The 21,392-nt window shown below is 47.3% G+C and overlaps 1 protein-coding gene across 3 annotated transcripts; it reads right to left on the reverse strand.

The window, feature by feature from the left end:
* Nucleotides 1–370: 370 nt before the first annotated feature.
* LOC149287072 (septin-4-like) lies at nucleotides 371–19,949 on the reverse strand. 3 transcript variants are annotated; one of them, XM_089493387.1, is made up of 13 exons: nucleotides 18,237–18,279; nucleotides 16,296–16,427; nucleotides 15,170–15,499; nucleotides 14,203–14,296; nucleotides 13,898–13,984; nucleotides 12,433–12,556; nucleotides 11,832–11,966; nucleotides 11,194–11,311; nucleotides 10,794–10,895; nucleotides 9,726–9,822; nucleotides 8,806–8,968; nucleotides 3,586–3,685; nucleotides 371–3,125 (listed from the first exon to the last, which is right to left on the reverse strand). In XM_089493387.1, exons 1-13 carry the CDS (start codon nucleotides 18,276–18,278, stop codon nucleotides 3,066–3,068), a joined length of 1,584 nt encoding a protein of 527 aa, XP_089349513.1. In that variant the 5' UTR covers nucleotide 18,279; the 3' UTR covers nucleotides 371–3,065. The 3 variants fall into 3 exon arrangements, with proteins under 3 accessions (XP_089349513.1, XP_089349515.1, XP_089349514.1); XM_089493389.1 differs by lacking the exons at nucleotides 16,296–16,427; nucleotides 18,237–18,279 and adding an exon at nucleotides 19,903–19,949; XM_089493388.1 differs by lacking the exon at nucleotides 16,296–16,427 and having other exon boundaries at nucleotides 18,237–18,317.
* Between the last annotated feature and the right edge of the window lie 1,443 nt (nucleotides 19,950–21,392).

The following is a 21,392-nucleotide window of genomic DNA, read 5'->3' on the forward strand; positions in this document are numbered from 1 at the left end:
AATTTGGGTAAGGAGTTGTTTCTTCCAAGGGTTTAGTTGGTTGGGTCCAAAATGGCAACTCGTATCGACCAAATGGCGTTGGTTCATCTCGGTTTTTCCAGGTTTCGGGCGATGCGGCCATGTTCTAGAAGAGTTTCTTCCTGACGTTTCGCCCGCATCTGTGGCTGGTGAAGACTCTCTTCCATGGCAGCGTTCTCTAAAGATGTCAAAGCCATAGATGCGGGTGAAACATCAGGAATAAACTCTTCTAGAACATGGCTGCATCGCCCGAAAAATCACCCACAAAAAACTATGGATGCCAGCCATGACTTCAAATCCCCGACTTCGGAATGAGCATCAATAAACGGGAAACCCAGACGCGTTCCTTGAAATTAGCAATGTTTTATTGGCAGGTTAAAAAATATTTTCTTTCCTACTGGAGTCCTCCCGACGTAGAAACATATATACTCCTTTGACAGCCTTGGCAAGAAATACATTATTGTCTTGGTTTTTCGCCGTGCAAAATAAGATCTATTTGGTACGAAAATAGCAAAGATTTGCAAGGAGGAAACAATAAAACCTGAAGCCTTCCTTTGGGGTTCCTAACCGAGACTCTACTCGCACTTTGCACAGCTGCTCCCTAAAACACGATGGAAGGTATAGTTATGGTCATAGGAAAATGCACCGTCTTGAGTATTGAAGTACACTTGTCCCTCTATATTTGCGGCTTTGATTATTCATGGATTTGATTAATATGTTCTCTCTAGGAATATCTAGGTCCTCCAGTGCAACTCTATGGTCAACTTTAACTAAAAGTTGCACCAAAAGACCTAGAGATTCCTAGAGAGAATGCTCTACTAGGCCTTTGTAGCTCCTCCAGTGCAACTCTATGGTCAGTGTCTGTTGGACACTGACCACAGAGTTGCATTGGAGGACCTAGAGATGTCTCCTCTCATGGCATTTTAGCTATTTGTGGTATTTCCGCATTCACGGGGGTCTCATGCCCCTAACCCTAGCGAATATGGAGGGACAAGCGTACTCCCTTCCTAGCCGTCCCTGGGAATCAAATTCAATTCAGGAAAGTCTCACTGAACTACCAGCTTATACTCTTCAGACCCACCTTTACCATCATAAGGACTAGAAACTTGCGAAACGCTTCTAATACGCCGCAATGGCGGCTGGTGGCGCACTTCAGTAAGGCGGCGAATCCGCTCCAGGATTTAACGGAGCTTTCCGATTCCCTGAAGGCTATACCTAAATCCTGGAACGGATTATCTGCCCTACTGACATGGACTCTATCTACTACATTTCAGGGTTTCCTTTCCATTAAGCAGAACTAGTTCTCTCTCTTCTTGGGGCAACTTGGTTATATGTCTTCCAAGCCAACTCCGACTAACAGCCATCCTATCCTAGAGGTTTACTCAGAAGAGGTTCGCCACTGCTTTCTCCTAAGGCTGAGCGTGTCTAACTTACTCAAGATCTCCTAGTGGTTTCCACAGCTGTGCAGCAGGTATTCATACCCTTATCTTCTAAAGTCCTAGTGCAAATCACATCATTACACACACACACACACACACACACACATACACACTGGCGCCACTTGGTGCCACATTATCAGATGCTACCATACAATTATTTAGACCCTTCAAAAGCATTGAAATCATCGACAGACCCAAACGCCAGTCGGTAACACCTGCTCCACTGTGAAAATAATAATAATAATAATAATAATAATAATAATAAATTAATTAATTAACAACAGTTTGACCTGCGGACGCTGTGCCAAGTGCAAATGTTCCTCTCCATGCTGTGAAAGTAAAGCATCACCTGCAGGTACGTACATATTAAAGTGCCTCAAAAGGCAGAGGAGCAGAACATAGGGATGGTATTGGCAATGCCACCTTCTAGAAATGTAGCATGCATATAGGAAGGATAAATCCTCTGAAGATGCCAAAGCCACAGATGTTGGCGAAACGTCAGGAATAAACTCTTCTAGAATATGGCTGCATAGCCCCCCAAACCCACAAAAAGCTATGTCCCTCCTGATGTTCAGGTGGAATCTCTTCTCATTTGAATCCATTGGTTCATGTCCTAGTCTCTGGGATAGCAGGGAACAAGCTTGATTCATGTTCTTCAGGACATCCTTTCCATGCGTTATGTGTCATCTGCATGCGCACTCAATGAAGCTGGAGATATAAGTTTCAGCAAGATCAGGGCCCTAAGTGTGGTGCACCGTCATGCAATGAGATGAGGAACCTTCTTGAAAGGCAGAAGAGGGTTTGCTCAGGTTTCATGGAAGATGTCCATTTGCAACAGGTCCGGATTTGATGGTCACTTGCCAACCCATCCCAAGCCAGGCGTATTTGCACAAGGAACAAAACAGAAGGAGGGACATGGACAGACGACTGGCATCTTGTTAGAGACAAGCTGGCATCCTTTTAGGAACTGTTGCATATGCCCATTTGGAAGCTAAAGAGGTTGGTATAATGGTATTCCCTTCATGAAAGTTTCTGAAGTCCTCTGCTTTGTGGGGAGAAGACAGGATCACCGAAGCGTCTCCCCATAACCAGACACAAAATGGTGGACACCCGCGATGAGATCCATTGGGGTCCTCTAGATCCCTTGGTGCCGTCGCCGTCATCATTTTGCGCTTGGCCACAGGAACACAGCCAGACACATCTGCCATCTTGGTGCCACATTTTCCCCAAGTGTTTTCAGGGATCCTCCATCTTTGCAGACCCAAAGTCACAGCAATGGCTTTCTGGTGGCTGGAGATGTGGGGAAAGACAAAGGTCTCGGGTCAAAATCTTTGGCGCCGGGGTGAGCATCGCGTTTCTTCGGTTAAGCGCGGCCAGCTTTGGTTGTAAGGCAATGGTTGCAGCAAATGTATGTGAGAATATAATACATCTCTCTCTCTAAATATAAATATCTAAGGGGAGCTTAAGGTTCAGGAACAAAACCGAGTTCTGGAGCGCTGAGGCTGGATGGCTGGGGTGAAAAATGTAAACATCTTGCGTCTCTGGAGGGAAAAGGGCGGTTAAAAGGATGGTTAAAAGGACGGACGCCGGGACGAAGGCAAGGGAGGGCTAGTGCGCGTCTTCCATCTGTTGCTGGATTTTCTGCAACATCTCCTGCATCCGTCGCAACTGGAAAAGGAAAAGGAACAGCTGATCCAAGTTGCACTTAAATAGTATGTGAGCTGTGTCCTCGATTTCATAGACTCCACAGATACAGGTTCGCTCATTGTAAGGGATGCACTTAGATCTCCCATACCTAACCATAGCATTGAATCTAGCTCGGGTAAATGCCTCCCTCGGGTGTTTTGGCATTTGAATTTTTAGGTAGTTTGCTCATTGCAAGGTCTGTTTATATTGGCTCAGCCATTTTAAGTTGCCTGCCTTACTAAGAGTGGCTAAATCTTTTGGGGCCTCAATGTCCAGGATTCTTTGTCTCACATTCTTTGCTTTCATTTCAGTAGGATATTGGATCCACCCCAGGCCTGCGCTTTTAAAGCTATCCAAAACTGGAGTCGGTCAACTGATCTGCCGATACGGGAACCACCATTGGTTCCATTAGAATTCCCCCTTGTAAAAACCTAAAACTCACCTCTTCGTCCTTTTCTCGGATCAGCTTCTCCGTCTCGGCGTCTGGCGCCGGAGGGATGGCTGGGATGGGGAAGTCTGTCCCACTTTCTCTGGTCAGTTTGCTATGTTCAAAAAGAAAAACAAATGAAAGAGAGAGAGAGAGAGAGAGAGAGAAGGCAGACGTTTCAATTGCACCGAGAATTTAACACATTTTCACTTCGGAGGCTGTTTTTAATCCCGCTGCATTTTCAATGGCGGTCTTGCGCTTCTCGCAACCAGTATAAGCCACCATTGTTCCCAGTTGTAATCCCCCGTTCTCTTCCATGCCAGCATTCTCTGAAGGTGCCAAAGCCACAAATGTCGGCGAAACACCAGGAATAAACTCTTCTAAAACACGGCCACAGAGCCCCCAAAACCCCACAAAAAAACTACTTGCGCAGAATGAATAGCGGATTCTGGGAGATACAATCCAAGGGACTTTCTCAAGCTCTACGCATAGCGTATCAATGCGCTCCAAATGCCAGATTGCTGCATTTAGAGTCATTAAGGTCGTTTGTTGGCAAGATTACTGTCTTGGTTCTAAATACACAAAGGTGATTGGGTCTACTCAAGGAAAAAGATAGCAAGGCGAAGGGAAGCTTTGCGTGTCTGGCGGAAGCCGCGTCTTGCGCTACTTTCAACTATCTAAACCCAACCCAGGAGTGCTTACCTACATAAGGAGGACTTCCTATGGGATTTCTTGCGCAGGAGGAAAAGCTCTGACTCTTCTATGGGTCTCGATCCAGCCAGGCCGTTGTCTTATGTTCTCAAGGAGCGTCCTGAGAGAGCAAAGGCCGAGCAGCGAGCGGCCGGAACAGAAGCAACTAGCGGCTCCTGAATCCTCGGAGCTGGAGAGAATCCGCTCTGGGTTTTAGACCGAGAAGACCCAAGGTGCCAGGCCCACTTAAAGGGATGGGATTCAAAACCTTCTAGAACCATAGAGTTGGAAGTAGACCCCAAAAAAGGCCATCCAGTCCAACCCCATTCTGCCATGCAGGAACTCTCAATCAAAGCATCCCCATCCAAAGGAGGAGACTCCACCACTCTTGGTTCGGAATAAAACCCAAAGCAGATTTGCAACCGCCGCTGCCATGAAAGGCATACGTTCAGTTACAGCGCTTGTGACATTGGGGTATCATTCCAGGTCGGATCTCCCACAATTCAGGACCACGGGAAAAATGGACCCCGGAAGACCTCTGCCACCCCAACCCTTGGAAAATGGCAAAAGGTTGCAAATGAAAGAAATGGATAGACTGACAGCATTGTTCAATCCGAAAGATCCTGGGGAAAACGTCAGGGAACGGTCTCCTATAACCCATGACATGAGTCATATACAGTATATATATGTATGTACATGTATGTACAGTACAGTATATACAGTATGTACTGGACAGACATTGAGGCTGTGCACATCATATTGCAACTTAAAGGTCTAATTTTAATTTTGCTAGGTTTTTTATGTCACAACTATTGCCGTTACATTCAGTGACATATATGGGCGTTACAATTTATAAGTACCAATAATAAAGGGTTCTGTATGGTGTGTAGTCAATGGGGTGCAGGTGTTACCACATCGAGTGACGGACATGGAAATGTGGCGTCTCACCATAACAGCCCTCACAGCCTTTCCGCATCCCACAAAGACAGTCAAAAGAAGTCAGGTTGCTGGGTCGATTCATGGACCAGCAAACCACTTCCACCAGTTGTCATCTCTACCTGGGAATGGTTTTTCGGGAAGGCAACGTCTCTCTATTGCCCATTTGAGGGCCAGTCGCCAACCACCCCATTCCCAAATGTTGAATGAGAGGGATCACTTTTGTTGATTTTGGAACATTTTGCGTTGTCTCCCATCCTATATTTGCGTGTTTCGTTTTCTCCGCTTCAAGATAGTCCCTTGCCTCTTGCTCAAACTCATTTAGTTCATTGGGGGGCCCAGCTTTCCGTCAGTTAATGCCGTTTTGCACCCCAGTCCTGTCCTCTGCAGTATTTTCTGCCACTTGCAAATCTTGCAAACAAGATGCACTAAATCCAAGGCATTTGCAAAGATGTTCCCTTTGGCGCCCCGCTAGCCACTTCTTTCCAGGATGTGTTTCACGATCATGCGCCTTTACCTTATCCTCCATGCAACCACCTGAAGAGAGGGTTGCATGCAACATAATGGTAGAAAGGTTCAATATAAATGGAATTAGTAAAGAACAGTCACTTCCATTCACTCCTGCTGCTCTTCCAAGAGAGAGCTGACATCTGGCATCCCTCAGGGTGCCATTCTGTCCCCCATGCTTTTCAACATTTACATGAAGCCACTGGGAGAGATCATCCGGAGACATGGGGCGCGGTGTCATCAGTACGCTGATGACACCCAAATTTATTTCTCTATGTCCCCAACTATTGCAGTGACTAGGGATGGCATCTCTCCTCTGGATGCCTGTCTTGGATCAGTAATGGGCTGGATGAGGGAAACCAAACTCAGACTGAATCCAGAGAAAACGGAGGTACTCGCGATAGGTAGTCCAGGGATGGAGTTTTGTCACCCAGTCCTGGATGGGGTCACACTTCCCCTTAAAGGACGAGGTTCGCAGTTTGGGAGTACTCCTGGATCCGTCCTTACAATTGACATCCCAAATAGATGCGATGGCCAAGAGTGCCTGGTATCAGCTTTGGTTGATACGCCAACTGCGTCCCTACTTGGACCGAAAGGACCTTGAAGCAGTAGTACTTGCACTGGCAATCTCTCGGTTAGATTTCTGCAATGCGCTCTACTTGGGGCTACCCTTGTACCAAATTCGGAAGCTTCAATTGGTTCAAAATGCAGCAGCCAGATTGGTCACTGGAACCTCTAGGTTTGACCATATGACACCAATACTGAAATCTCTTCACTGACTGCCAATTAGCTTTCGGGTGCCATACAAGGTGTTGGTTATTCCCTTTAAAGCCCTACATGGCTCGGGACCGAGTTACTTGCAAGAGCGCTTCTCCCTACATAATCCGCCCCGCACTCTCAGAACATCAGTGAAGTTCTTACTAGAATATTATAATACCAGGCTAATGACAACTTCACATAAGGCCCCAAGATTATGGAATGACCCACCGGAAAAGATCCGTCTTATTACTACTTTAGAGGCCTTTAAGAAGGCACTCAAAACGGATCTCTTCCGGCGGGCTTATCAACTGAATTCCATATTAAAAGGTTACGACGACTGCTCTTCCTTGACTCTGATTGTTGGCTAATGGACGAGTTGTAATTTTTAGAGAACTAATAGGAATTCTTGGTAAATTCAGTGTTAGTATTTTATTGTTGTATTGATTGTAAATTATACTAAGTGTCTTTTATGGTTGTAATTCTGCCTCGATCCGTGGGAGAGGCGGGAGGTATAAATAAACTATATTATTATAATATTATTATTACCTTCAATAGCACCTTTCCAATTACAGGTTGAGTCTCCCTTGTATAAATGCTTGGGGCCAGAGGTATTTGGGATTGGAATACCTGTATTTGCACATATGTTCATATACGTGACTATACAAATATCAGTATTTCCATATATGTACATCATCTTGGAGATGGGACCCAAGTCAAAACACAATATTCACTTATGTTTCATATACACCTTATAAAATTTATTATTATTATTATTATTATTATTATTATTATTATTATTATTCCCCTGAGGCTGAGAGAGTGCGACTTGCCCATGGCCGCCTACTGCGTTTGAATTTTGCTACGCCAATTGAAACTCCTTATCACCAAACGACCATCAAAGGCACTGGAGCCCATGTCTGAAAATATGCGAGACCCGACTCTATGTGCACCCCTCTCTCCCACCAATGAAAAAGAAGACGGGACCAAGAAGGACAACCGGTGTTATTGGGAATAAAACACTTTATATGTAAATGCACAGAAGCCATTGACAAGACGCAGCGGCTTTGGGAGAAGGGAAAGGTGGGACGCCGCTTGGGTCCCCAGCGGCCTCTGCTTGGAAAAGAGGACTCACTCCATTGAACAGTCGCTGCAGCAGAGCCTTAAGGACGAGGAGTCTCTCCTTCTCCCCCAAAAGACCATTTGCGGAGGCGGCAGCATCAGCAAGCGGAGCAAAACAAGGGAACGGAGACACTGAACTTAGATTTGACGCCAGGTACCCAAAGTCAAGGTATGGGTATGGGAGAAAAAGAGAAAGCGTGCCCCAAGACATTCCCAAACATGTCACACACACCTCTCCACTGGCGGTGGGTGCATCCCACTTCAGAAGGGATGGGTACTCTGCTCCGGGTTTTAGCCCGAACTTGGCCCACCCATGCAAGGTGCTCAGACGCTATTTCCCTTGGACAGCGCTTTTTAAAGTGAGGACTAAAACCCAGAGTAGATGCGCTGCTACCCAGCTGACGGAGAGCCACCAGCTGCTATTGGGTGCAATGCTCTCACTGTAAGCAGTTTATCCCGCTGGCAAAATCCCCCTATCCTTAAATCTAGTTTAAATCCCGTTTCTCAGCGGGATTTCGCTAGTGTGATAAACTCCTAAGAGGAGAACTCAAAGGCAGTATCTATACTGCGGACTTAGTGCCGTTCAATACCGCTTTAACCGCCAATTACAAAATGGCTAAAAGACCAAGGATAGATGGAATTGCGCACGTTTGGCCAAAATTAACCAAACATCCATCTACTGTTCCCTCCAAGGAGCATCTTGCTTCAGAAATGCCAGTCCCAACTCTGTGTTCGACCTGCACATGTATTTTTAGAGAGTGCAGCCACAACTCAGCATGCGCCTCCTTTTAATTTCCCAAACCGTCTCCCTTTCACAGTGCCCTTCCTTCCCCGATCCCTTTGCCAAGGCATGCCAACGTACAGCTAATGTCCGCTTTGCATACATTTATTCTGGTCGCAAAAGGTTTACTTTGCTGGGGAGCAACCATAAAACTCCAGCGTCTCGCTTTGGAACGAGGGCCATAAAAATCTTCATTATATCTGGATTTCTTTCTTTTTAAAAAGATCTGTGCTAACCTTCCTTTCGGATGTTCTGCGCTGCCACCTCACCTCCGGACGGTCTCTTAAGAACACTTTATCCGCCTTCCCTCCTCATGCCTGCGGTTCGGAGGAGGCGACAAAACGGTTACAAAAACTCCTCCTTCCCGCCCCGATTCCACCTTTCGCATGCATGCACACGTTGCGCTTTCTCTCCCCCCTACCGTCGCATTTCCCCCAACTCACTTCCGGTTGCGTTCCTTGACCACCATCCGAGTCATGCTTTGGATGCATTGCGCCCGGTAGTTTTCGTAGTGCGTCTCCCGAGTCACGTCCTTAAGGTCCTGCATGTGCGTCCTCACCAGCATGGTGCGCAGCTTGACAAAGTCGCAGTGCGCAGGGTTTTCCACTGGGAAAGGGGAGAAACGTGGGATTTTAACCAAAGGCAAAGGACGTTCGACTCCCAGGAAGGGAGCTATCTCAAAATCTGAAAACTACACATCACATTTCATTGGTTACACATTAATTTAAACATATACTTGTCCGTATTCGCTAGGGTTTGAGTATTCTCTCTAGGAATTGCTAGGTCTTTCAGTGCAACTTTTCATTCAAGTGGACCACAGAGTTGCATTGGAGGACCTAGATGTTCCTAGAGAGAACATAGTCATCAAATCCGTGAATGATCAAATCTGCCAACATCCAATCCACAAATATGGAGGGATGAGGGTACACCACTTCACCCTTATTGGATGGTCATTCATCCGTCTGACCTACGTTTCTTTGCCCCTCGTGATACCCATCGATCAAACCACTATCTATATGTCTTTCTTTTACTGTCTCCAACTGTCCTGTATTACATTCTTTTGTGTTGGATAATAGCTTAAAGCATGAACCACTTCAGGGCCCTTGCATTCCCGAGCCAAGGATTTGACATGACCTGATGTCCATCATCCTGGCAACCCTTGCCCTCCATACATTTCAGTACCATTTGGGCACAGTAAAATTCCAATTTAAATCTACCCTTTGCAAATCCACTCCAAGTTCTGGCTACTTTTCATGGAGCTTTCCAAGATGCTGGACCTAGTTTTGCAGAACCGTGGACTGCTCCTTTGTATGTGTTCATGCGCATTCAAGTCAATAATAACAATAATAATAATAATAATAACCTTCCACAACGCCCCACGGATAGAGCCGACCCCGGATCCGCCTGCCTTTGGCCTCCACAACCGTGTTGCTGCCGATCACGGCAAAAGGGATGCTCTCCTGCAAAAGAGAACAAGGGTCTTCTTAGGCATTTTGTATGGTAGCCTTCATCGCACCTTCTCTTATTCGGGAGTATATATGTGCAATGTGCACTGTTTGGCACACTGGATGGCTCTTTTTAAGTGAACCAAAACTAGAAACATGACGCAGGAGCCGCCAGCTGCCACTGTTTGCCGCTAGGCTTGCTGCCCAGCCCCGAAGTGTGTCTGTGAGCTATACTTAATCTGGCGCATATTGGAACATTTACAAACATTTGGAGAGGAGAAAGCTGTCTTGCGCTGAGTCGGTTCCTTGGCCGATAAATGGGAGCTGGGTTAAGGGATGGAAAAAGAGAGGAGGTCGGGATGCTGTAGGACAGCAGTGCTCAACCTTTGGGCCGCCAGATGTTTTGGACTTCAATTCCCAGGAGTCCCAGTCAAGATGCTGATTGTTCAGGGATTCTGGGAGTTGAAGTCTCAAAAATCTAGAGAACCAGAGGTAGATGCCAACTTTGGCAGTGGCACTCTTTGGCAAAGCCATTAGGAAGGAGACAGTTGGGCATCAAACGCAGACCTACAAGGCAGACCATTCAAATGCAAATGCCCAAGTGTAGGAAATGTCAAATGTGCGTACGCAGACACACTCTTTCCAAGGCAGTGCTCTCACCCTGGGATTCCTCCTTCTCCTTGAAAGGACCAGAGAGGAAGATCCAAGGCCTGAGATTTACTACCAGTAGGATTCAACCCTGTTGCTTTGGTTGGCGCACTCTTCTGCTCTGCTGATAGGTTAGTCATCATAAGTCCAAAATGACTTGAAAACGCAGAGCAACAAACTGTGATGGGTGCCAGTTTTGAGGTACCACACGAAGTCTCATGGCAGCCCATTCCGGCTCCAAAAACCCTCTCATCCCAGTCCTGCTCAGCCAGCATTCAATGGGATCTCAATCCTAAACCGTCCAAACCCAAATTCCTCCTCCTCTTTTCCCAGCTCACCTTAAGGGCCTGGTCCTGAAGCTTGAAGTCATCGTCTTCATCTGAATCGCAGTCCGGGAACTGGTAGATCCGGATCCCGAACTGTTCGATCTCATCGCGGATCTAGAGAAAAGGGGAAAGGAGTCCCATGGTTGACATACCAGAAACCGGCCACGTAGCAAAATAGTCTACTTGTGAAACGGCCTTCGCTTTTCAAGTCTTATTTGGGTTTTGAGGTCCTCTGGAGAGATCAACGCACCTAAGGTCCCCTCTTTCGGTATTCTAGCACAAGGCCTATTTAGTGGTGGCACCTATGGCCAACAATACCCATTCTCCCCACCCCAGATTAACCCTCGGAAACCAGGAACCATGCATCTGGCTTGCTTTGACTTTCTCAAATGAATTTCTCAATGACGTTCACCTTGTTTTTCATCCGATCCACCTCCGAGGGCATGAGGGTGTCCGCTTTAGCCAAGACGGGGACAATGTTCACCCGCTGGTGGAGCGCCTTCATGAACTCCACATCTAGCGGCCGCAACCTGGAAAAAATATATATATACATATATAGAAATGTCCGTCTTCGTAAATTTCATTCCTGCAGGCATAATTAGTCTTAGGGCTGAATGGATGAGAGAGTAGAGAGGGTCAGTGCTTCACAAACTGTACTATTACTTTTCACCGCGAGATGGTTCCTTCTTATAAGTGTTAAGATACAGATGCATTGACCTGTGGATAAGTAGACTCAGGTTCTTGGGATCCATTTTTGGACCTAGATTGCTAGACTTATACATGAGTAAATAATACAGTAACTCTTATTTAAAAGGAGGAATCATCCCCTGGTGAAAGGCAAGAGTATAATCTGTCCTGGAAGCACCAACCCTCCCTATTCTCTTATCAATCCAGCGATAAGACTGAGCTGGAATTTTGTAGGGTCTTTGACATTGTTTTGCTTTGCTTCGCCCTTTAGATCCTTTGCTATATGCCCCTACGTCGCCATGAAAACCCTATGACAGGTTCACCGTAAACTGGAAAGGGCTTGAGATCTGGCTGAATTCGTACCCGTGTCCAAAGGGCGAGATGAAGTAGAGGCAGCAATGGACCCGGTTGTCCTGGATGTTCTTCCGGTTGAGGCCGCTCTCGTCGCGGAAGTATTGCTCAAACTGCTGGTCGATGTAGTCCGCCACGGGCTTCCAGCTGCGGACGGGGAAAAAGGCTTTTTCAAAGACCCTGAACATCTTTCTACTGGGTTCTAAGACTGAGGTTTCTTCTGCAACTTTTGCTGGCATAAGAAAGGAGCGGAATAATACAAATGCAAGGAAAGGGAGGAAGGCAATGGTGGGTCAGTCTCTTCTTTCTCCAAGTAATTTGGAAAAAGGGGAACGAGAAGAAACCCTTTGCAAAAAAGAGATTTCGCTGCCTCCCAGGAACCATGGAGCCGTTGTCCATTATTTTTATCCTGGCTCCTGGCTCCCACCCAAAGGTCAAGCCAGAAGAGACGCAGGCCTTAATGGGATTCCCTTCTCGCCGTTTCTCCAACCTGTCGCTCCGCAGTAAATCTGCCGAGGCTAATTCCTCCTGCCTTCCTTCCTTCCTTCCTTCCTTCCTTCCTTCCTTCCTTCCTTCCCAGGGCTGCGGAGGCCTCTCTGGATTGGATACCTACCATTCAGTGTTGTTGACGGCGTCCCCAAAGCCAGGCGTGTCCACAATGGTCAAGCGGAGCTTCACCCCTTTCTCCTCAATGTCCACCACGTGTTTGGTGATCTCCACCGTCTGCAGGATTCGTTCTGAGAGGAAGGAAGGAAGGAAGGAAGGAAGGAAGGAAGGAAGGAAGGAAAAGGAGAAAATGAGAAGGAAGGAGGGAGGCAGGAAGGAAGAAAGGAGAGAAGGAGAAGGAAGGAAGGAAAAGAAGAGAAGGGGAAGAAGGGAGGAGGGAAGGAAGGAAGGAAGGAAAAGGAGAGAAGGGGAAGGAAGGAAGGAAGGAAGGAAGGAGGGAAGGAAGGAAGGGGAAGATGGAAGGAAGGAAGATGAGAGAAAGGAAGGAAGGAAAGAAAAGAAGGGGAAGAAGGGAGGAGAAAGGGAAGGAAGGAAGGAAGGAAAAGGAAAGAAGGGGAAGAAGGAAGGAAGGAAAAGGAGAGGAGAAGGAAGGAAGGAAGGAGGGAGGGAGGGAAGGAAGGATGAAAGGAGAGAAGGAAGGAAAGAAGAAAGGAAGGAACGAAGGAAGGAAGGAAGGAAGGAAGGGGAAGATGGAAGGAGAAGGAAGGAAGGAAGGAAGGAAGATGAGAGAATGGAAAGAAGGAAGGAAAAGAAGGGGAAGAAGGGAGGAGAAAGGGAAAGAAGGAAGGAAGGAAGGAAAAGGAGAGAAGGAAGGAAGGAGGGAGGGAAGGAAGAAAGGAGAAGGAGAAGGAAGGAAAAGAAGAGAAGGGGAAGGAAGGAAGGAAGGAAGGAAGGAAGGAAGGAAGGAAGGAAGGAAGATGAGAGAATGGGAAGAAGGAAGGAAGGAAGAGAAGGGGAAGAAGGGAGGAGAAGGGGAAAGAAGGGGAAAGAAGGAAGGAAGGAAAAGGAGAGAAGGGGATAAAAGGGCGTAGAAGGGGACATAATATTAATAACAATAATAATAACAACAACAACAACAACTTTATTTATACCCCGCTTTTCTGTTGCCAAACAATCAAAGATTTTTACATCTAAAAATCAGCCCAATATACAATACATTGTACATATAATATCCCCGTACCTTCAAAAAAAGAATTAAACACATTACAATTAAAATTTGTCAAGGAAAGGAAAGGGAGGAAGGAAGAAAAGGAGAGAATAGGGAAAAGGGAGGAAAAGGGAGGGAAGGAAGGAAGGAAGAAGAAGGAATGAGAAGGGAGGGAGGGAGGGAGGGAGGAAAAGTAAAAGGAAAGGGGGAAGGAAGGAAGGAAGGAAAGAAGGAAGGAAGAAGAGGAAAGGGAAGGAAAAGGAGAAGGATAAAAGGGGAAAAGGCTGCTTTGCAAGTGTAATTCTTCCGCGGGTGCAATTTTTGCAAGTGCAACTGTTTTTCAGGTGTCATCACATGCAAGAAAAAAAAGGAAACCAACAGACCAATTCTCGCAGGGAGAAGATGGTTCAGAAACGCACCTTACCTTCTGCGTTTAAGAGTTTCCGGTCCTTGTAGAGATCCGTCAGAAAGAGGCTGTTCACCAAAGTCGATTTTCCCAGCCCGGCTTCTCCTGGGAAGAGCAACAGAGGAGGAGAGAAACAGTCAACAGTGGAGGCCTTTAGAGTCAAGCACTTTTGAAAGAAGGAAAGAAAGGGATAGGCATATTTTTGCATTCATATTTATGACACTCAGTATGGTTTGAACACTGAGCTACAACTTTGGGACACCAAGGTTCGAATCCCAGCTGTAAATATCCCCCCAAAACGCATCTTGCCGCCTTTCGGATACCTGCGACCATGAGGGTGAAGTCAAACCCCCTCTTCACCGATTTCCGATGGACCTGGTTAGGAAGCGTGGCAAAGCCAACGTATTCCTTATCGTCCTGGATGGAAAGAGAAGAAAGAAAGAGGGAAAACGTCGGCACGACAAGCGATGGGATTTGCAACTGCCACACAATCCATTGCAAAATCCTTTGTAAGTACTGTATTTTAACCCTTATTTAACAGAAGGAACCAACTCCTGGTGTAAAGCAATAGTATAATATGTGAAGCACTGAGCCCCTCTACTCTCTCATCCATCCAGTCTTGAGAGTAAGCACAAAGAGTTATATCTACTGGGATTTTATAAGTTCTTTGACATTGTTTTGCTTTGCTTGATCCTTTAGATCTCTTACTATATGCCCCTAAATTTTACCCTCGACTTATCCACGGTTCGTATCAAAATCCATAATTTTGGCCCCAAAACTTGCCCTCGACTTATACATGATGTTGAGTTATAGTTAAGTCTATACAGGTTACCACCACTTTAACTGCTCTGGCTTAATACTATATATACTAACTCCAGGGATTGTAGTTTTGCGAGAGCCACTGCGCAGCCTTGGACGCAAGTCACACTCTCTCAGCTGAAGAGGAAGGCCATGGTGAACCTCCTCCGACAAAATCTTGCCACGAAACCCCGCAATCGGTGCAGTGGTCAAATGCCGGTCCTGCAGCCACAAGGTTGTGAGTTCGGTCCCAGGAAGGGCTCTGAGGTGGACTCAGCCCTGCATCCTTTCGTCGGTCGGTAACATGGGTCCCCCGGCTTTGTTGGGGGCCATTGGTTTACACACATTGCAAACCGCTTAGAGAGTGCTGAGTTCACTACGAAAGGTTACGGAAATGTACATGCTATTGCTACTGCTGTAAAATGACTCGGAGGCATGCAACAACAAGTGACATCCCTGGAACGGAAGATGGGCAATGGGGGATAGTGGTACCTCATCCGAGTCGTAGGGATCCAGCCTGCCCCAGGGGCTTCTGGGCCGCGAAGGACTGGGGGGCGTTGGGGCGGCCATGTGCTGCTGTTGCTTCAGGTCGAGAGGCCGGGGTCGGTGGAAGGCTTTGGGCTCCGTCTCTTCCATGGCAGCATCCTCCTGCGCAAGGGTCCTGGCCCCGGTCACACCGGCGAACATCTCGGGGGGCTTCCGGACGGGACTTTGGCCTTTCTCCTTGGGATCCAGATGGCGGAAGGTGTCCTCCGCAGAATAGTCCCCCAGGAACTGGACCAGCTCTGCCTCTTCCGAATCTTCCTTCAAAAAGTGCTTGATCTGCGCATTGGAGGAGCATGAGAAGAAAGGGAACATGAATCGAAAGCAGTGGAGAAGATCAATGTGACAAAGGATCATTGGTTTTAAATGCATACTGTCCATTTCTCCTTATACATCAACACTCTTATATTCACTACTTACTCTTGGTTTATTATCATCTTCCTCGATTGCTCCAACGCAAATATAAAATGTGTGTATCTACACATTTTTTCCGCACCCTTACATTAACCTGTATCTTTGTCATTGTTATCTCATTTTACAACACCTATCCGCCCCGTATCTTTGACTCTTTGCATTTCTAAGCTTCGTCCGACTGTATATTTATCTCGTTTTGTTCTTTTATTATAGTCCTGTAATCTATAGTACGGTTGGCCATCCATATCCAGGTATTTTTTATCCACGGATTCAAGCATCCGCGGCTTGAAAATACTCCCCAAAATATATAAGCTCCAATAAGCAAACCTGGATTTGACCATTTTATATAAGGGGCACCATTTTACTGTGACATTGGACATAATGGGACTTGGGCATCCACAGATTTTGTGATCCTGGAACAAAACCCCAGCGGATACCAAGGGCCCACGGGACTGTTATCATTACGGTTATTTTTCCTTTATCATCTATTAATATTCCAGATCTTATTTACATATTGTTTTATTATTTACTGATATTCCCTTTCTTCTTCTTTCCCCCAGATTTATTATGCAACACCAAAAACCGGGGTGGGATTTGGGGTTTGAATAGTCGAAGGGAAACCTGGGGTCGGTGTTGCGTTTCCACATATGACAAGCCTTACTGTGCGCTCCCTTGGCATTTCAGGGGGCTCTTCTGGATGATTGGGGTGGGCACCCTCTTTCGGGGCACAAGCCAAAGGTGGGCTCTCTCTGAAATCTTCTGGGGGTGCCAAGGTCCCCTCCAACTCCGCTGCCTGAGTCCAAAAGTCAGGGGACAAGACGCAGGTGGATTAGGGTTAGAGTTAGGGTTATGGTTAGGTGGGTCGCACAATTGGAGAATATAAGGGAATATAGAAGGGGACGATGGGAAAACCATGGAGTCAAAGAAGGGGAAGGAAACCAAAGAAAACAAAGAAGAAAGACACATTAAACACAGTTCATAAGTCCCATCACACCAAGTACCCATAAAGGCAGAGACCCCCAAACTCACATGTTTTCACACTGAGATCCAAAAGCCTATGTCCTCAATCCACCAAAAATATTTATGACAAGCCCCCTCTATTTGTGTTGTTTTTAGTGTAAGATGTGCGTTGCTGTGCGCATTCATTCTGGCAACTGCTTTATCCAGATGAATTTTTAATTGTGAATTTGAAATGAATTTTAGATGAGAGTTGTTTTAATACAGAAGAGGCCAATAATTGTGCACAACTTATTCGCCCTGCGTAGAGAAGACATAACCCATCTTTGCCAGGGCCAAATGCATGGACCATGAGCCTGGTCTTAGCATGCTATCCGCCACGCCAGACCCCCAAAGTGGTTGTTCTTAGTCTTTTTATGGGGAACGAGGCCACTATCGCTGTTGTGGAGATAGGGAACGAAGGCCAAAACATGGGCAGATCCTCTCCCTTCCTCCACCCAGACTAGCAATTCTGCACCATCTGGAGTAGGGCTTTGCCTCTCCATCCAAATCAATACCATTCATTACATCTACATAATTGGTATGGTCCCACGCTCAGCCATGCTCAAAGTGACTCTGCCCTTGGAGAAGTGTGCCGGGTCGGTCAACGCTTTAGGCCAAACGCAGCCACGTCCGCCCAGATTCTGTCATTTCGTTCTCTCTGAACAAACTCGAGACCCTCGTCAAGTTTCTAGCCCTCCTTATTAAAGTGCCTCCACCTCCCTTTACTCTTTACTCCATTCCTTTACTCTTTGCCACTCTTCCCTTTTCAAGCCACAATGTACATCACGCACTAAGCAACCTCTGGGCATCCCTGAGCACCAATGTGCCCATTATTCTCCGAAACCTCCTACTCCATACCCTGACACCTCAGTCCCCATTGTGCATTGGCGCATGGCACACCGGTCGCTCCACCAGTTACTATTGCGCAACCATTGCTCACACAGTTGTCATGTCACAACTTCCTAGTAAAGAGCTAAATCAAATCAAGCACACGAGGAGAAGAGTTGTAAGGATAGTCACGGCTGTTGGAAAGATAGATGGGCCCAAGAGCAAAACGGAGCCCTCATTTTGTCCCTAGAAGTCAACATTTGCACAAAATCCTTCCCAAAATCCGAACTGTGGCCCTTGTACTTTGACCCGTCGCAAGACGATGCATTTGAAAAGAGGATGATGCTAAGAAAAGTGGAACACGGCCAGAAAAGAGGAATGCCACAATGTTAAGGTTGCCCTGAGTTTGCTGTATTCCGAAATCCAAAATCCAAAACGCTTCTGGAATTTGGAGCTAGTTGTAGTGCCTGACAGAGACTGCGCAAGACCTCACCAAACAACAGATCCTAAAATCTCCTTGCATGGAGCCATGGCGGTTAAAGTGGCGTCAAACTGGATTAATTTGACAGTGCAAACACAGCCACCGACAGAAGACCACGCAATCTCATGCAATAAGTCAAGAAGCGATAGGAAAGACAACCCTTTCTAGATCTCCTTCTGAACCTGAAACCTGAATATTCATTCGCTCTGAAAATACCAAAAACAGAAAAAGGAATCCTGCCAGATGTTTTGGCAAAGGCCAAAAATCCATCCGTCGCATGCTTTCGGACCGTACCTTTTGCTCTTCCTCCGGCGGCTCAGAGAGGGATGAAGCCATTTTCGACTCTGATGCAGGAACCAAATGGACTATTTTGCTATGGGGTTCGCAAAGGAAAGGGAATGGAAAGGGGACGGTCGGTGGCATGCGTCGCCACATCCACACATCTCAGTGACGCAACAGACCTGCCTCAAGGCGGTGGCTTCGACACAGAATATAGTGGCGCCGGCAGTCCCGGGATCGAAATCCTGGGGCTTTTTAATTAGAAAACTTGATGGGTTATTGGCCAAAGTCGTATCGGCATTTGACGCAGACATTCAATTCCCTAACGCCCAGCGGAGACGGGACCGTAGTCCCAAAAGCGTTAGAGCAACTGGTTAGAGATGGCAAGCTACTTTGTGTTTAAACACTTTCAAACTACTCTTCTATCACATGCAATGTCCACAAAACAGCAATAATACTGTCATTATTGTTGTTGTGTGTCTTCAAGCCCTTTCTGGTGTACAGCGACCCTAAGGCAACCCTATCATGGCAAGATTTGTCCAGAGGGGGTTTGCCTTTGCCCTCCTCTGAGGCCGAGAGAGTGTGACTTGCCCAAGGGTTTACATAGCAGAGCTGGGAATCGAACCTTGGTCTCCAGAGACATAGTCCAACATTCAAACCACTTCTTGGGCTTCAAAAGCTTGCATCCTGTATACTGTACATTTCAGTAGGCCCAAGAAAGGTATCTCTGTTTTGTGGGGTTTGGGTGTTACAGGACTATACTTTGTGTGGCCTTCTGGCCTTCAATGGGTGCGGCACCTTGGACAGCGCCTTTAAAGCAAGCCAAAAGCTGGAATAGCTTCACTGTCCTGATTATTGTTATCATCATCATCATCATCATCATCATCATCATCTGTATATCCCACAAAATGGCCAACTCCATAGCACTGAGCCATGGCAATTAAAGCGGTGCCAACCTGCCTCCATTCTGCAGTGCAGACGCAGCACCGTTACTTTAAAACACTGGAAAAGAAACTTTGCATCTGCACTGCAGATATAATCCAGGTTGGCACCTCTTTTGAACTGCCTTGACTCAGAGATGGAGGGGGGGGGAGGGAACCTGGGAAGTGGGCACCAGACGAATGTCTCCCAAAGGGAACATTTCCAGACTCCCCTAGGACGGGGGCAATTAAAGCGGTCTCAAATTGGATCTGTTCTGCAGTGTGGACAGCCTTGGCAGGGAAGTGGCCATGCATGCCCTCTACGCAATGCTAAGACCCTGGAAGGGGACCATGGTTGCCCTCTGCCATGCCCAGACCCTGGAAGGGGGCATGCATGCCCTCTATGCCATGCCCAAACCATGTATGCCCTCTCTGCCATGCCCAGATCCTGGAAGGGGGCATGCATGCCCTCTATGTCATATCCAGGCCATGTATGCCCTGTCTGCCATGCCCAAACCCTGGAAGGGGGCATGTATGCCCTCTATGCCATGCCCAGACCATGTATGCCCTGTCTGCCATGCCCAGACCCTGGAAATGCTCCACTCCAGCCCCAGCCCTTCTGCAATCCGGATCCAAGGAGGAAGAAGAGGAGAATTTTGCAAAGGAGAAGAGGAAGGGAGGAAGGCAGGGGGGTTGCAATCTGTGCAAATGGGATGGAGGGGGGATTGGAAGCGGAGTGAGTCCACTTCCTAGAGGCTTACCATCCCAAGAGGAGGAGGAAGGAGGCCTCCTGCTCGCCTTCCCTGCGCCGGATTAAGCCAAGAGGAGCATGTGATCCGGGGAAAGGGAGGAGGAGGGGGGACCAAGACCTGCAGCAGCAGCAGCAGCAGCACAAGCCCAGCAGGGAGGGCGCCACTGCTCCAGCACTAGGCGCCCACAGACAGCTCCTGAGCCCATGCAGAGTGCACCTTTCTTCAGCCTGCAACCTCCAATGAGGGAAAGGTGGAGAGAGGACCTCTGGGAGCATGCAAAGTGCACCCCTCCCCAAACCTGCAACCTCTTAATGGTGACAAAAGTGGAGAGAGGGGGCCCCTGGCAGCATGCAAAGTGCGCCCCTCTTAAGCCTGCAATCTCCAATGGGGGAAAATGTGGAGAGAGGGTCTCTGGGAGAGTGCAGAGTGCACCCTTCTTAAGCCTGCAACCTCCTGATGGTGATGGAGGAGGCGAGAGAGAGCCTCTCGAGGGGAGGGACCAAAACAAATGACTTGCCCATAGAAAATCATAGGGGAGTATCTGCCCATAGGGAATCATTGGGGAACACTTGTCCATAGGGAATCATTGGGGAAGACTTGCCCACAGAGAATCATTGGGGAATACTTGTCCATAGAGAAACATTGGGGACTATTTGCCCATAGAGAATCATTGGGGACTATTTGCCCATAGAGAATCATTGGGGACTATTTGCCCATAGAGAATCATTGGGGACTATTTGCCCATAGAGAATCATTGGGGAATAATGGCCCATAGGGACTCATTGGGGAAGACTTGCCCATAGGAAAAAATTAGGAATCAATTGCCCATAGGGAAACATAGGCAACATCTCCAATGTTTCCCTATGGGCAAGTATTCTCCAATTGATTCTCTATGGGTGAGTATGGTTATCCCATGGGCAAATACTGTCATTTGTTTTATAGTACACCCCCCATTTGGAGGCGTGCAAAATGCACCCTTCCTAAGCCTGCAATCTCCAATGAAGGGAAGGTGGAGAAAGAGAGGGCCTCTGGGAGCGTGCAAAGTGCACCTTTCTTAATCCTGAAACCTCCTGATAGTGGTGAAGGTGGAGAAAGAGGGCTTCTAGGAGTGTGCAAAGTGCACCCCTCTTAAGAGTGTCTCCCAGACAGCAGAGGCACAGTGCTGAGGATCAATAATACTCTCTGCCACACCTGCGCATGTACAGAGCGCAATGGTCCCTCCTCAGAGACCTCTTGAACTGGAGGGACCACAGAAAGTGCCTCTTCTTGCATGAAAAGGAGCTGAACAGTTGTTGTCTGCCTTCAAGTCATCATGGCAACTGTAAGGCGAAGCTCTCATGGGGCCGAAAGAGTGTGGCTTGCCCAAGCTCACCCAGTTGACCACTTGGGGTCCTTCCAGAGGTGCTGCTCCCATCATCCCCAGGCAACCTGCTTACTGGGGGATGTTGGGATCTGTAGTCCAACACGCCTGGCAGCTCTTGGAAAAAGCTGAGTTGGGC

The sequence above is a fragment of the Sceloporus occidentalis genome, unplaced genomic scaffold (genome assembly GCF_023333645.1).
Source record: "Sceloporus occidentalis isolate IW3139 unplaced genomic scaffold, rSceOcc1.0.p SCAF_64, whole genome shotgun sequence".
NCBI classification, from domain to species: Eukaryota; Metazoa; Chordata; class Lepidosauria; order Squamata; family Phrynosomatidae; genus Sceloporus; species Sceloporus occidentalis.